Source organism: Anopheles gambiae, chromosome 2 (assembly GCF_943734735.2).
Source record: "Anopheles gambiae chromosome 2, idAnoGambNW_F1_1, whole genome shotgun sequence".
NCBI classification, from domain to species: domain Eukaryota; kingdom Metazoa; phylum Arthropoda; class Insecta; order Diptera; family Culicidae; genus Anopheles; species Anopheles gambiae.
In genome coordinates this window covers 115,885,352-115,901,467 of record NC_064601.1, presented here as the reverse complement: position 1 = coordinate 115,901,467, position 16,116 = coordinate 115,885,352, and the positions used below count along the sequence as shown (strand labels likewise).

General features: G+C 51.5%; 3 protein-coding genes across 10 annotated transcripts in view; 1 reads left to right on the top strand and 2 right to left on the bottom strand.

The window, feature by feature from the left end:
• LOC1269708 (myosin heavy chain, non-muscle) overlaps positions 1-3,726 on the bottom strand; it is a 44,815-nt gene extending 41,089 nt beyond the window's left edge. Inside the window, exon 1 of one of the 5 annotated variants that reach the window (XM_061645579.1) lies at positions 3,541-3,726. The gene's annotated coding sequence lies outside the window, so the exon portion shown is untranslated. Of the gene's footprint in view, positions 1-389 lie in introns of all 5 variants that reach the window. The other 4 variants (XM_061645576.1, XM_061645578.1, XM_061645580.1 and 1 more) reach the window with 4 other exon arrangements.
• Positions 3,727-4,020: 294 nt separating this feature from the next.
• LOC1269709 (AP-3 complex subunit sigma-2) lies at positions 4,021-5,816 on the bottom strand. Its single transcript, XM_308356.5, has 3 exons — positions 5,337-5,816; positions 5,151-5,242; positions 4,021-5,076 (listed from the first exon to the last, which is right to left on the bottom strand). The coding sequence occupies exons 1-3, from the start codon at positions 5,403-5,405 to the stop codon at positions 4,662-4,664; spliced, it is 576 nt and encodes a 191-aa protein (XP_308356.2). The 5' UTR covers positions 5,406-5,816; the 3' UTR covers positions 4,021-4,661.
• Positions 5,817-5,861: 45 nt separating this feature from the next.
• On the top strand, positions 5,862-16,090 carry LOC4576464 (ubiquitin carboxyl-terminal hydrolase 36). 4 transcript variants are annotated; one of them, XM_061645587.1, is made up of 4 exons: positions 7,946-9,504; positions 9,736-9,882; positions 9,989-10,255; positions 10,346-16,090. In XM_061645587.1, exons 1-4 carry the CDS (start codon positions 9,342-9,344, stop codon positions 13,225-13,227), a joined length of 3,459 nt encoding a protein of 1,152 aa, XP_061501571.1. In that variant the 5' UTR covers positions 7,946-9,341; the 3' UTR covers positions 13,228-16,090. The 4 variants fall into 4 exon arrangements, with proteins under 4 accessions (XP_061501570.1, XP_061501572.1, XP_061501571.1 ...); XM_061645589.1 differs by having other exon boundaries at positions 9,362-9,504; positions 9,603-9,882; XM_061645586.1 differs by lacking the exons at positions 7,946-9,504; positions 9,736-9,882 and adding an exon at positions 5,862-7,784.
• The last annotated feature ends 26 nt before the right edge of the window (positions 16,091-16,116 follow it).

The window sequence follows — 16,116 nt, the reverse complement described above, 5'->3', positions numbered from 1 at the left end:
GTTTCTTCACACCGAAAACCGCGGTGACCGGATTTTTCGGCCAAACAAAACGCGTCCAAATGAAACGATCATCGCTGCGAAGAACCGCCGCCGAATTCCCCGGTGGCTCTGCAGGGTTCGCCCCACAAGATGACGTGGGGTGTCGTCATCCCCGTCGGAGTTTTATCTCGTTTGCGTGTATCTCTACACTGCGGTCTCTCTTCTTCCAGCCATACAACCACACACACACATACAGCCAAACAAACAGCGTTTCAAAGCACAGGAACAACAAAGCAACCACAGAAAAGTACGCAACACGGCTGGCGTGTCTTTGCTGTTCCTTCGAGGGCGAAGTCTGCCGCGTCTAGAGTAACACACACACGCATAGGCATACACACACACATACACACACTCACTACTTGTTTGTGACTCCCGGGTGACGATGAGAGACGGTGTCGCGACACGACTGCTCGGTCACTTTGCACTTTGTCGAATGAGTGAACAATTTCCCGAGCGCGTTGCTTTTGGCCCAACCAAACACTGCCTAGCTCCTCGCTCGAGACGATGGTGGGGAACGTCACACACGCACCACACCACCATCACCACCGACCCCCCCGGGTGGGGTGTATTGCTTTCCTTTTCTGTTCTTCCGCTCGCTACGCTACGCTCGGCGGGGTTAGTGCTCCATCCCCCTTTCCGAAAGGGGGCGCGCGAACGCTCTGTGCGAACGCATCTCTCGCGTGCGGCGCCCTCTCCAGAGTAACCCTTTCGCGCTCGCGCTGAGCAAGCGAGAGGGAAAGCAGCCGACGGATGGATTTGAGAAAGAGTGCGCGCTAGCAACGATAAGCCATTCGCATGCGTTGTATAGAAAGAGACGGAACGGAGCAGGTGACAGTCGCATGTTCAATTCTCTCCCCCCCCCCCCCCAGCCTTTCTTTCTGCACACAATTCTGCAATGGTCCTTTGAAATGAACGTTTTTTTTAAATGCAATGTGTTCACTCCGTGGTGCTCCATCACCAAGCAGCCCCCGCCACTTTAAAGTCTGCAGGATCTTTAAAAACGTGCAATGCATACCACACCCGCCTGCCATCGGTTGTAGGGGTGAGGCAGAATGTTTGTACAGAAAAAAAAATAAAGGTCAAAGTGCAAACCATGTTGCACATCATTGCATAAAAATTGTCCAAAAAAGGGAAAATGGCATAGCGCACCAAACAACAGTTCCAAAGAGGTTATGCGTTTTTAAATTAAACCGTTTTTTGCCAAATTAAAATCAGCTGACAGGTAACGTAGCGCACAGAACAGAATGGAGTTCACGCGTTTCCTCTTCTTTTCCACGAAATCTTCCCCACGATCAGCTTGCTTCGATCCAGAACTAAAATATTCTACCATTTAGACAGACTTTCCCGAACAGCTGCACACGCCACCGCGCCCGATCCAAAAACAATAACCATTCAAAGTTTGCGCAAAAGAGCCACACGCTCGTCTCCTGCCCCACCCTCACCCTACAGTCACCTGGTGAGTATGTGTGTATCTGTGGTTGTGTGGCTCGAGCTTAAAGGCTCGACGCGCGTGCATTCATCCGCTTTTGGGCTGCTTCATCGCTTCGCCACTGTTTTCACGGGTTGCTGCGTGTTCATTTTGCTTCCCTTCTATGCCGGTGTGTGCGTCCGATCCACCCGCCCTCTCTTCATCTGTCACCCGTAACCCATGCACCCTTCTTCTTCTTCCTTCCTTCCTGACTGAGCCTGACCGAAAGAGTGGAAGAAGGATGGTGGAAGGAAGTGGGCTGGGCAGGCAGTGAGGTCAGTTGCTTTCCGTTTCCGAGTACCAACACACAACACCACCAACTAACACACATGCACTCACGTGCACACACAACACACGCTCGCGCACACGCTATCACCTTACACCTGCCCTCTCTTCACACGTATCAAGCGTATAGCCATTTTTGTGTTTCTCATTCTCACGCTATCCTCTCACTCGTTCTACCACGCGGGCACTTACACAGTCGCAAATTGGTGGTGGTGGTGTTGTGGTGTGTGTGTTGGTTAGCTCGCCGTCAAGCAAACGTGCTCCAAAAGCCTTCTGTCGTTGTTCCTTCTGTCCGGACAGATATTTCTTTTCTTTCGCTTTTCACGTCTTTCTTCTTGCGTCTAGCCTTTGTCGTCGCCTCCTACACACCACACCCAAAGTCAGACCTGTTCCATGGACACTGCACGTCCCTTTCCCATTGGACTTAACTACACATTTCAACGACAAATCTAGCTGAAATGCACACTTTTCACCGCGAATGGAGCGAAACTGCCGTTGAAAGGATGTGCCTGGTGGAATTCGCAAAAGAAACCAGATAACTCTTGGCACTGTTTGGCGATCTAGAAGGCTGTTGTTCCTGTCCCATCCGCTACACACATCTTCCCCGCAGTTCCTTGTTGCTTGATTTCAATGGCAACGACATGTTATTCGTTCGAGACGTGTCTGCGCTCGCATCCACCTTTCTCTATCCATTACCTTTCACAAAGAATATTCACACTCCCTTGCCACACTGTTCCAGGACGACAATTACCCGTCTGGTGCACAATTCGCCCACCCCACTCGAAGCTGCAGTGTAGCAGTGGAAATGGAAAGGCTTTACAAAAACAGCAAACAATAAAAGAAAACGAAACACCCAACACAACACACAACCGCGGCGGCCCTGGCCCTGCACGAAATGCCGATACTCTTCGCTCTCGTCCCTTGCGCTTTGAACTACTGTGCGGCGTCGTCGCTGCGTCAGCTTCGCGTAGCCGTCTTTTGTGCTTCCTTTCCTGCGCTCGCTGCTTCTTCCAGCCAGATACACACTCACACACACTCACACACACATTCAAACGCGCGCGCGCTCGCCAGCAACAGCACCACAGTGTGCGAGAGCGTGAGTCTTCTCAATTCCAAAAAGCCGACAGTCATGCATACACACGCACACTCTTACACACGTACGTTCGCATTCACCGCCGCCGCCACACACAATGAAACTTTCTGCCATCGCGGAGACGGGGCAAAAAAAAGAAACTTTAGCAATCTGTATTCACTATTGTTTTTTCACGCTCACAACTGTGCTAGAGTTTCATTTAACGCATTTTCTGCTCTTCCTACCGGCTTATGACAAAACGGTCCCAGATGAAAAAAAACCGTTTAATTTCCACTACTACCGGCAGCAGTCACAGTCTAAAGCTCACAATACCTCACGCCGCCAGACAGCACCACACACACACACACACGTACACACGCAACGCACAAACTGTCTTTCCACACCTTTGGCCAAACGAAAGACTCTTCAGATTCTAGAGAACATGAAGACTCGTTTAAGCCTCCTACGGTCACGCTTCACCTTCAATCGAAAAGCGAATTTTGCACCACGGTAAAAGCGACACGTTCTCCAGACTACGAACACACAACCACAAAAACGCCATCAACCGCCGTCGCCACCATTACTCATTCGCAACCAGACCCTCTCATTCCGATGTATGGCCCTACGCGGCAAGGCGTGCCCAGAAAGCCGCTCCTTGACAAACCGAACCACTCACGCTAAAAATTGCATGCGTGCGTGTTGCTGCTTGGAGCAATTTGCACCTCAACTTGCCAAATTAAAACACTGCCAACCGGTGTATCGAGCTTCTCGCAGAAAAGGATGCTGGAAATGAATCCGGGTTGCTGTTTTACGGGAGCGACACGACAGACCGCGAAACCGACGAAATGCATCAAGCATGTGAGGCGGTGCTCTATGTGCCGCCGCTACACCGAAACGTCAAAACTGCGAGCTGTCAAATTTTGCTCATGCTGGACGTACCGGGCATGTCTGACGACAAATTTAGAACGTGTGCAATTTGTTTTGAGATCATTATTGTTTGTTTTTTTCGTATCTTGTCTCTTTGTTTCTGTAAAAATGATTCATAAATTCAACCAAACGTAAATAAAGTAAGATGTTGCACATTCAGAGTTTTACTGCCGTTGCACAAAAGGAATTAGTCATCAAGAGGAAATGAAGACGCTCAATCAACAATGCATTTACGTTGTTAGGAAATGATTTGTTTTACGTTTCATTATTTGCTTAGATAACGTTGCGTTACGATAAATCTCTTTTTTGCGTATAACTCAGGTATAAACTAACTGAACTATTGAACTAAACCCTTGCATTCAGTTGGTATTAAAGAAAGTTTCGAGCGTTAACAGTAGCGTCCACGTAAATCCCGGGATTCGGAGCCAACGCGCAAACACACGCGCACATAAAAAACAATAAAGCGAAGGAGCGCGATATTTGGGATGGGGGGTTTAGAGCACCAAAACGACTGCAATGTCCAATGTGGCCTTTGATCGTGTAGCTACAGACCCCGCCTGTCTCCTTCCCCGCTCGTGTGTACTAGAAACTATCCTCCCGTAGCAGCGTGGCACTGGAGGCAATCGATTTTCTGGACGACTTTTGTTTGTTCCGTGGCGGGTGCGCTGCAGCGGACGCATTGCACAGGCTGCTCCTCAGCGATGAGCCGCCGTCGCGCTGTTGTTCCTTGGTGGTTGAACCGGACGCCGCGCCAACGTACTCGGACTGGTAGCACTCGAAGCTGAAACCCTCCAGGCTGCTGTTGATGGGAATGTACGAGGAATCGGCGGAAATTTTCGTGAGCAGTGAGGCGTCGAAATTGTGGTTTGGTCAGAACTTCAGATCTTTGATCGCCTGCGGCAAATCGGGCAACTTGATGTCCTTGATCTGCTGCGGCAGGTTCATGCTCTTGACCGCGCTGACCGCCCGTGCCGGGGCGGCCGAAATGCCGGCCTCCTGTTTCTGCAGCTTGTTCTGCTCCTCGATGCGGGCCAGAATGTCCGACATGTTCGTCTGCAGCACCATCCCGCCCATGACCAGCTCGGAGAGGATGTGGTGCACCGCGTCGGCGTGGAAGATCAGATCCAGCTCGCACACATTCTCGAAGCACTTGTCCAGCGTTTCGACAAACACCTGTATTAGATCCAGTATGCCCAGCTCGCTCTCGGACGAATCGACGCAAAACACAAAGTACAGCGTCGCGTAGTGTCGGTAGATGAGTTTGTAATCGGAACCACCGATTAGGCTGTTAAATAATAATGGAACGAAATGCGATTAAGTGCGCTGTTTCTGTAAAGGCGCGGGGCGGGCGAAACCAACCTTCCACCCTCGAGGAAATTGCACACATTGTCATCTCGCTTCGACACCAGCTGGAACGTTTCCTTTATTATCTGCTGCTGCATGTCCTCGTTCTGGAAATGGGGGGAACCAACCATATGTTGTGGTGTTTGGTATTGATTAATTGTCTCCCTGGTGGACCGCAGCTCCGCAGGATGCCGTACTTACGAAATACTGGTAGAATTTGGACAGTCTCGGCTTGCCATGGTTGTTAAACACTAGAATCGCTTTAATCATGGCGAGTGGTGTACGTGTGTCTTCTCGAGCCCGGATGAGCTGGCCCCGATGTAGCGGAATTTGGCTCGGAAAAAATCAGCGATAAGCGTCCGCGATCGCGTTGTATGCAATTTTGTCTTTATTTTTCTACTGCCTCACGAAAATGTTTCCCAGCTTCTGCATTGTCGTTGACGTTACGGGAAATTTGACAGCTATTCGCTCGACTGCTCTCTTGACGGGAACATACGTTCTGGAAATCATTTTCGAATGAACCTTTACGACAAAACAAAGGAAATTAATCGACAGAAACTGAATACGGATTTCATTCGGAAATATAAAATTTAGAGAAAAAATCCCATAACATAATTAAACCGAAATGACGCAATTTATCTTTCTTAATTCGCCATAATCCTGTTCCCGCATGTTCTTTCAAAACCGGACCGTCGGATGGGAATGACTCCCCCTACCCCACAGCACACGAAACGGAATCGGATTTTGAGAAACACACACGGTTTCGCCGCAGTGTAAACGAGCGCGAACAAAACGGCTGAATTTAGTGTTTGCGGACTCACGCCGCCTGCTAAAGGCGTGTGAAAAGTGTGCCGGACGTTGCCTGCACTTCATCGAGCATCGAGTATCGTTGCGAAGGCAGCATTTAACCTCGAAAAAGTGGTTCCAAAAAACCCGTCGCCTCTGTCATACTATTCCGTGTGCCAGCAGCACTCGTGCGTGTGCGTATGCGTGTGTGTGTGTATGTGTTTTCCGTCCTGCGTCCGTGCTCCCGGTGTATTCGACCGCCCGGCCCCTGTCCGACTGTTTCACTTACACAAACGCGCCTCGAAAGGGCGCCATAGTCTCCCTCTCGCTCTCTCTCACACACTGCTTCAGCCGCACACAGTCCGTCGGTGTGTGTGTGTGTGTGTATGGTTGACGGTTGGTAGTGTGTGAGTGTGTTTTGTGTACGTCGAGAGATGTGTGTGCACAGTGTGTGTAGCACGATGGAGAAGAACGTACGTGAGCCGCATGCTCTTGGTCGTCGTGGTCGTCGAGCGCTTCAATAGCGAAAAACGCGTGTGTTTTGTCGCGTATTTTGGGGACGAAAATTTCAACCAGAACGGGAAGCGACGGATGTGTGGTGACAGTGCGTACCGATCGGGGTACAACATCTCGTCGTTTGTGTGGCGTGAACTGGCCTTCAAACCCCACGGCAGAGGGGAGAGAAACGTTCCCGCAAAAAGGTTCCGGCTACGACGTGCGTATGACATTTGTCCGGACGACGACGTAAAAGTGTTCGAAGCGACGAAGCGTTTGTGGGAAGGGAATAGTCCTTGGTGTTGTGCGCAAGGAGAAGGGAGTCAGATCGCTGACGTCCGCAAGTGGTAAAAGCAGCAACAAAAAAACACGAATTTTGGAATTAACCCTTCCCTGGACCAGATCCGTGCTGGTGCGGGGAATAACACGGCGCTTTAAACTGCTGAACGTGTGGTAGAGCAAGGGCATTCGGTGGCGCTCGCGCGCGCGTATGTGTATGTGTGCGTGTGTGTGTTTGTTGGTATTGGTGGAAGGGCGGTGAAAAAGTACCCAAATTGCAGTCGAAACGCAGAACGGCGCGTTTCAGTGTGACAGGTGAAACTTTCCCTAGTGAGAGGCAACATCTCACGGGCCCCCACTCCCCCACTCCGCCTGCTGTAGCGCCGTAGTGGCCTGTTCCCGGTTGCGGTACTGGGACAAACTCACACCCCCTCCTCGCCTCATCCCCATAGCCCCCAGCAGTGTCGACGGCAATGCCCATCCAAATGGTTTGCGATTCGACACCATCGCTTGTGAGCGCAGCAATACGGGATGCGTTGCACTCGTCGGGCGGCACAACAAATGGACGAACGGGCGGCGGTCTGAGCAACGGGGTCACAATGAACGGAACCACCGGATCGTCCAGCACACACACGGCGGCCACCAACAAGCAGCAGCAGCAGCAGCCGTTCCGGCGGACGGTGCCGGCACTCCTTGACAGCGAGCTCGACCAGCAGCATGGCGAGCTGGAGGACGACGGAGCGAACGATTTGGTGGAATCCATCAGCCAGTCGCTGCGCCAGGGACAGCAGGTGAAGCCGATCACGTACGAGGAAGGTCCCAGCTACAACACCAGCCTGGATAAGCTCAAGTCCAAGTACATCGTCCTGAAGGCGACAACACCGAACGACAGCAGCAGCGGTGGAGGTTCCCTTGGCAACTCCTCGTCTACCTCCGGCTCATCGTTCGGTGCTGGTCTGTCGTCGAAAGCGTCCGCTGGTGGAGCGCCAAACACACATCTGACCATGAACGGCGGCGGTTCGCTGAAGTTCTCTGCCTCCCAATCGCCCAGCGCGGCCAAATCGTCTGCCAATGTGCTTCAGCAACAAAGTAAGTAGCAATGGGCAGTGGAGTGTTCCTTTTTTTTTTTTGTTCTTCTATGTTTTCATGCATCTTAAAACAGACACACACACGGGTAAGTGTGGGGATTGAGAAAGTGCATAAATTCTCCCCCCCCCCCTCCCTCTACCACATTGTAGGTTTCATTCCGCCCTCCAAATGACTCATGCACGAGTTTCCTCTCGGCCATCTGTCACCCCGATACGGCTGTTGATGTTGTGCTGAGCAAACGGAACTGCAAGCAAAGGCATTCGCAGTTTTCGGGCGGACGGTGCTTAGCACAGACACACGTTCCCGCAGCGAGTGAAGCACTCAACTAGCGGGACAAAACACGACGAATCAAATTGTCATTTCTATACGATTCGAACAAGAAGAAGACGACCAACGGGGTTGTGGGGCATGTGTATGTGTGTGTGTGAGTACGTGTGTTGATGGAAAGAGGTGGTGGGTGGTTGAAGGAGAAAAAAAGATCGATAACACCGCGCGCGCTATTTGTACAGACAAATGGGAGAAAATCTCACTATTACTGCTGTACTTACCAAGAGACGACGAGGGGGGCGACAAAATAATCATGTGCGTGAGGAATTTTTGACATTTGTCAGCATACTCGGACAACTGCGGAAGTGTGTTGTGTGTGCAGAGAAATGAAGTGATGGTCGTCGTCGTCGTATCGATCCCAACAAGTTTTCCAGTTTCCCAAAAGAAAAACACTGCGTGTGGTGTCCCCAATAGCTGCTCTCGCTCGTCGTGCCCCCGCAGGGAAAGTTAGGATTTCACCTTCAGTCCGACCCCAGTGGAAAACTCCTGGTGCGAGAAAGTGAACGCGCATTTTCACCTAATGTTATTGCGCTCGCGGGTCGTACGGGTGAAGGGGGGCTTAATTAATAGTGTGACCCTTTAAGGCCCAGAGAGAAGGAGGGATACACGCACACCAGCACGAGTGCTCTCGTCCTCGAGGAATTACGGTGGCCTTTGCCATTGCGCGTGAACTGTTGAAGTAGAAGTGTTGCGGGGTGGTACTGTGGACTCACCCCTTGGTCACCTTTTTTAGTGTGTGTGTGTGTGGCTGATAATGGTACCACCGAGAACGTGCTTCTGATTATCTGACACTAGAGAGCACACACGTGCTGCTAAAGCCACCTTCAGGTGTCTGTGCGCTGCGTACTGCGGTGAAGTGGGGTTTTCTTCGGCACGGAACGAACGGGTTGATCCGCGGGAAGTGGGTGAAAAATCGAAATTCTAACACGACGCACACGCGGTATCATTCCAATGACCCAAATACGACCCTGCCCAACCGCTCAGAGCGCATCGCGACCGGGCGTCTAAGTGACGGAAATAAATCCCAGCTACTAGTAGCAGCAGTGCGACAAACACGAAAACACTCCGGACCGGGCGGCAGCTAGCAGCGACGAAGTATTACGTGTGCTGTGCTGTGCCGCACGCCCTCGTCGGCCGCCCCTTTTCAGCGGCTTTCGTCGAACAAGAGGGCCCGAAAATCATCGTCCTAATGATGTGCCGACGCCGCCGGGGAGTCGTGCCGCGACCGGGATGCATTTTATGCGATTAGTCAAGCTACAGTTTCGCTACTTTTGTCAGCTGGTGTTGCGCTTTCTGGTCCCACTGTGGAGTAGCCTGCGTACGACCGCACGTCGAAAAACGATCCGACGCTGGCAGCGGACAACCAGTGTCACTTTGTCGCAGATCGTCGAAGGTAGGTTGATCCCAGGCGGGGCAGTACACGAACGCAGGAAAATTAGTTGCTCATTCTCACACACTTACTTGGCAATACGTACGTTGTAACGATCTTAGAAGGCACTGCTCTCCATTACCAGCGCGCACAGTGGTGAATCCATCAAGGAGGGAAAGCGCCCAACGCGGGGTTGTGTGCGTGATGCGTGTGATGTGTGGAGTGTGGTTTGTAATTGAAATTTATTTTCGTAAGCTGCCTTTATTTTGTTGGAGACATTTGCTTTTCCTCTCAACCGCCGCCGTCGATCTCTCGATGCGGTCAGCAGCAGCAGCAGCAACAGCATGGTGGATCGTCTGGAAGCGTCTCTGCGTCGTTTGCAGCTGCAGCAACGCAATGAAAGTGATGCCGTCGTACCAGTCAACCGTGGAAGAGCGCGTTTACTAATGCTTTTTCTCTCTCTGTGTCTTTCTCTCCCTCTCTCCCTCTCTGTGTCCCTCCCTTGCAGATGGCGTCCCAGCCTCCGCTAGCAGCACTGCCGCCGGAAGGATGGACACCAACACACTGCCAACGCCGAAACGGACGCTCTTCCCGCGCGAAAACGTCCAGATCGGATGGAAAACGACCGGACGCAAGTGGCTGGTGGGAGCCGGTATGATGAACATGGGCAACACCTGCTACCTTAACTCGACCCTGCAAGCCCTGTTCCACGTGCCGGCGATCGCCAACTGGTTGCTGTCGGATGAGCCGCACCGGGCCAAATGTGATGATGGCGGTAAGTAGCGATTGCTCCACATTCCTCCTCTCAATTTCCACTGGCTGGTTCTGGTTCTAATCGAGCGCGGGGTGCTTTGTTTTCCGGCAGGTTCCGGCGGTAGCTGCATTATCTGTGCGATGGCCAAAACACTGCTCGAATCACAGTCCAACCAGACCGCGTTCCGGCCGTACCTAGTGTACTCGAAGCTGCGGCTCGTGTGCAAGCATCTAGTGCCGGGCCGGCAGGAGGATGCACACGAGTTTCTGCGCTATCTGGTGGAGGCGATGGAAAAGTCCTACATCGGCCGAACGAAGAACAGCAAGGAGCTGGACCAGTACAGCAAGGAAACGACCCCGCTGAACCAAATCCTCGGCGGGTATTTGCGGTCCGAGGTGAAGTGTCTGTCCTGCCAGCACGTGTCGACCACGTTCCAGCACTTCGAGGACCTGCTGCTCGACATCCGGAAAGCGAACTCGATCGACGAGGCGCTCGAGCTGTACTTTGCCCGCGAGCGGCTCGAGGAGATGGGGTACAAGTGCGAGGCGTGCAAGCGGCGCGTCGCCGCCACCAAGCAGTTCTCGCTCGAGCGTGCCCCGTTCGTGCTGTGCGTGCAGCTGAAGCGCTTCTCGATGCTCGGTGCCAAAATCAACAAGCACGTGGAGCTGCGCTCCAAGCTGGACCTCACGCCGTACTCGTCGCCCGCCATGCGCTCGAACGGCGGCAAGCTTACCTACCGGCTGACCTCGATGGTGACGCATCTGGGAAGTACGCAGCACTGCGGCCACTACACCGCCATCGGGCACACGGATGCGGGCGGGTACCACGTGTTCGACGACAGCTCCGTGCGCCCCATCGGCATTCACAACGTGATGAGCACGAACGCGTACATACTGTTTTACGAGCTGGAAAGTGTGGCGGCCGGTGCGGTCGGCCTAACGAACGGGACCTGCCGGCCGAAGGCCACCGTCTCCGTGGGGCAGCCGAGCAGTACCGCCACGCTCACGTCGATGGGCCACCTGAGCAACGGGAGTACGCCGACCGGGTTCGGCAGTGGTTCCGCCGGTGGCGGGAGTACTAGTGGGGGTGGTGGAGGGAGTGGTGGCACGCCCGGAAAAGTCACTAATTCATCGCCACTCCGGGTGCTCGGTACTGGCGGCGGCAATGGAGCTGCTGGTGGCCTCTTCCCGAGCAAGCTGGAGCAGAAGCCGGGCTTTATTGGGCCAGTGCTACCAACCGCGACGACGAACGGAAGCAACAGCAGCAGCAGCAACAGCCACCACCCCTCAGCAACAGTCACCACCGGCGGCAGTAGTAGATCAGCAGGCGCCGGCGGGAGCGCTGGTGCTAGCGGCAACAGTGCCACGGCTGCCGCCACCAGCGTAACCTCATCGACCAGCGCTTCCGGCAGAGAGCATGCCCACTTTTCCTCACCCTCGTCGACCGCATCCACCCTGTCGAATGCATCGCCGCTCTGCTCGCCCCTGAAGCACCACCAGCAACAACAGGAGATGATGTCCGGCGGCAGCAGCAAAATACCCAAACTGCCCGACATCAATGCGCGCAGTGCGACGCCCCTGAACGGTGTGCAGCACAGTGAGGCGAAGGGAAAGTCCCTCTCTACTCCACTGCTTGCCTCGATGCCGAAGCTGCCGCTCAGTTCACCGAGCAAATCGTTGGACAACGGCAACGGCTCGACCGGCTCGGCCGTGATCAGTCTGGTGCCGTACGATAGCGATGATACCAGCAGCACCAGTGAGGACGACGATGAGGACGAGAAGGCGCACAGTAGAGCTACGATCGCCGGCAAATCGCTCGTGCTCACGAACGGTGGCGCCAGTGCGGCGGTCAAACGTGCCAAGCCGCACAGTAGCGCCCCGTCGTTGTTTGCGAACGGCAAACGCAGTGCTAAGGAGGAGCAAGACGAAGACGACGGGGACGATGACGACGAGGAGGAGGAGGACCAGGATGACGAGGAGCGGACCAGCACGTCTTCCTCCCGCTCGCCACAGATGATCAAAACCAAGGCAGGTCTTTGGAAGGTCTCCAAGAGCAGTACGGCCGATCAGCTCAGCTACCCGGACAGCGGTTCCGCTTCGTCCTCCAAGTCTTCCTCTCCGACAACCTCAGGCGTTTCCTCCCCGACTAGCTCCCCGGGACAGAAGCAGCAAAAGGTGGTTCCGCAACGAAATGGTGCTGCTTCTGCGAACGGTGGTGGTGGTGGTGGTGACGCTACTACCCCATTGAGCAATGGGCATCGGCACGCACAAAATGGGGCAGTTGGCAAGAAGAGCAGCTATACTGCGACGACGAACGGGCATCATTCGAATGGAGCAGCGGGAAGCCGCTCATCGTCGCCGGGCGGTGAAGGAAATGGGTCCAGCAATGGCAATGGCAATCGGAATGGTGGCGCTTCGGCTGTTCAGATGCTGATGAAGTACTCGCATCGAGGATACGGCGCCCCAGTGAAGAGCTGGAACGGTCAGCAGACGGCAATGGACCGAGAGCTGGCCAATGATCGACGGGAGGAACGCAAGCGCCAGATTGAAGACGATCGAGAAACGGAAATGGATAGAGGACGCACGAAGAAGACCAAGGCAGGTACCGGCGGGCCCAATAACAACAACAACAACAACAACAACAGTGGCAACAACGGCAACAACCCGTTCCAGCAGTACCAGAATCACCAAACGGGCGGTGGCGGCAGCAATGGCAAATGGATGGGTAACGGTGGCAACCGCAACCACTTCAACAATCATCACCAGAACAACTACCGCGGTGGTGGTGGCGGTGGTGGCTACTACCAGAATGGAAATGGCCATCGGCATCATGGTGGTGGTGGAAATAGTGGGTTTCGTACCGGTGGCAGACGGTTCGGTGGTCGCAATGGTGGCGGATTCCACTCAAAGGCTCATCATCACCATCAGCGCAGTGAGTCGGGTAGCGGCATGGCTGGTGGTGGTGGCGGTAGCAATGGGTTTTATCATCGATAATAGAGCTCGGCCCAGGGGGATGTAAGGATCCGGGGAAAAGGGATCTAGGAGAGAGAAAGAGTGAATAAGATCCAATTACGTGTATATGGAAGTGCGAACGGAGTAGGCCGCGTTCCTCACTTGGCATAGCAATGGCAGGCGGATGTTGCTGTGTGTCGATCCAAAGGATGTGTGATGGATGGGCAGCTTTCCTGAAGTCGTCATTGTGGATCGAAGTTGGCGACGAAAAGAGGACTAGAGAAAGCCATTTCCATTACATGGTTAGCAGAGAACGTTTTTTTTTGAGTAGATCTTACTATTGTACTTGAAAAATCACGATCTAAACACGTGCGTGTGTCACAAGATTAATAATGTGCATTTTGTTTGTAGTACTGTTTTATTACCGGGTCAGGTTTCGAGTGTCGTTAGTGTACTCCCGTCGTGCTACTGCCTCCCACGGGCGATCAAAACCAACCCATCCCTCCCTCCGTGTCTGACGTGTGAGCTCTTTCAAAAGTCTCGATGGTTTTCCAATAACCATTTTTCTTGTTTGAAGTGCTTTTTTTCGTTCGTTACGTACATTTTAGAAAGCACTCCCCCAATCCCCTTCGTTGTTTGAATATGCAATTTAGTGCGCCGGGAACGTTGTTAATAAAGCAAGCAAACTGGAACGGAAAGTGTGGGACAGAATTTATGACACAGGGCTACCGAAAGCCCACCTGAGGCTGAGAAAAAGAAAAGCAAAACCATGTAACATGAAATTGTACATAGAAAAAAAAAACTACTTATTTGCGCTAGGCAAACCATTGGACGAAATGATGGCGGAAGTGAAAAAAAAAACCCGGCAAAAATCGAAGCAGAACATTATACAAGGGAATTGAAGTGAATGTGTGTTGTTCGTCCGATGGAAGCCAATAAAGGTGGCGCGAAATGCCGAGACGACGAATAACGTAAATTGGATGATAGAAAAAAAAGAAAAAGGCAAATAGATAAAACCGGCACTATCAAGCAGTGGATTGGCATAAAGGAAATCCTCCAATATCCCCTAAGCGCGTACGCTACGTTGGTTTGATGGCGCTAGTTTTATAGTCTGTGTACATAGAAGCATGCCTACTAGATTTACACTCTATCAAATACATATATTTGCAGCAAGGGCTAAGAGAATGAAGAGATGGATGAAGTGGTGTAGTAGTAGTCCGTGCAAAGCGACATTCGGTGGGTGACTTGTAATAAGAAGAATTCAAAGTAAAGACGCTGTAAATTTGGTTGCTTAAGAAATCCATGGGACACAACAGTACTATTGTTGCCCAATAACGAATTAGAAAAGCTGTAAATTCATTCAATTACCTCCTTGTAAGAGAGTGAGGCAGAACAGGGAGGGAGCGTGTAGTGATGAAAAGCATTCATACAAAGAGAAAAAGAGAGAGAGAGAGAGAGGTATAAGAAATCAAGCCAACCTCAAGCCGTAATGCACCGCCGCACCTGATAGAAGGGATCTGTCAGAGGAGGATGTGAGTCTTTTTACTATCTTTATAATCTTCCGTCTCCGTAAGCTGCAGTTGAGCTTTAAAGGTGTGGTGTGTTCCGGACATAAACGATTTAGATATATGTATGGTAGATACGCGATTAACGAACAGACCAGAGAGTGACCTGCCGGGGGGATGTGGTGTAGTCCCGAAGTTTTGGAGCAACATACTACAAAAAAGAGATAGGCTCGGGCACACCTATGTGTAGATACAATTCGCAGTAATATGTGAGAGATGTTTGAGTAAGGGAGTTTTTTTTTATTTTCTTTTTTACAATATACATTAGGCATACTCCTTTTTTATGTTATGTATCTTTATGGCATTTAGTTTAGACGCAGGAGAAAGCTTGTTGCGATGCTTGTGTTGTTGTACGTTTTGTTTTTAGTGGTTCTTCGTAGTTAGATGAGCGTTTCCAATTAATCGAATTACTCTTTTCTTCACAGAGAAAGCAAAGAAGCAAAGAAGAAGAAAAACAAAACAATGAAATCCTTTAGTTTTAGTGAAACAGCTACGAAATGACTGGAGGGAGAGCAGCAGGAAGGTTCAAAGTTCCGCAGCAAAGCGAACCCGCAAAATGTTTGTACTGTTTGTGCTGCAAAAATAGAAAGCGAACGGGGGAGCGGGAAGAAGCTTAACAAACCCTATAATAGTGTAAAGCCAGTTAGCAGCACACACAGCTCGTTGCTATAGCAATAGAGAGAGACAGCAGCACCACACCCTAGGTTGGAAGAAGGCTGTCGAAGGTGAAGTAAGCATTGAACAGGAATATCAGGACACCACCATCTGTTGTGGTAATTATGTGCGAGTTTTCATATTTGTTTCGTTTCAAAAGGGTGTAAAGGATTTAAATACCGATTTACCTACCGAATTCTATCACCTCCTCCCGGATACCCTAAACCACCTTACCTTGCGTTTGTTTGTTTATTTGTTGGGCGCAATTTAGATTATGGACAAAACTTATACTATGTAAATACTAAACAGCAGTAACTAGGGGTTCAGATACTCTATCGCACTATTATAGAGCGTTACGCAAAAACAAAACAAACAAAAGAAAGTACGATACGATAAACCATGGGTAGAATAAAAGAATAAAACACAAAAATGAAACAAGTCTATGAAAGGAAGAAAAAAAAGCAAAATATCCAACCCACGAAAGGGGAAGATAGTAACACAATTTACATACAATAGTAGTAGTAGTAGGCTGCGGCGTCCCCCGTACGCGTCGCCAAGTTGACTGGTGGGGGCCGCCCCTGGTCCATGCTACTCTCCCATGTAATTAAAGAAAAACACACACACAGCTCTAGACATTAAATTCCGATGAAACTAAGTTAATAAATCGTACAGCCTTAAACTATAAATTAGCCGTTGTTGCACTGTGTGTCCC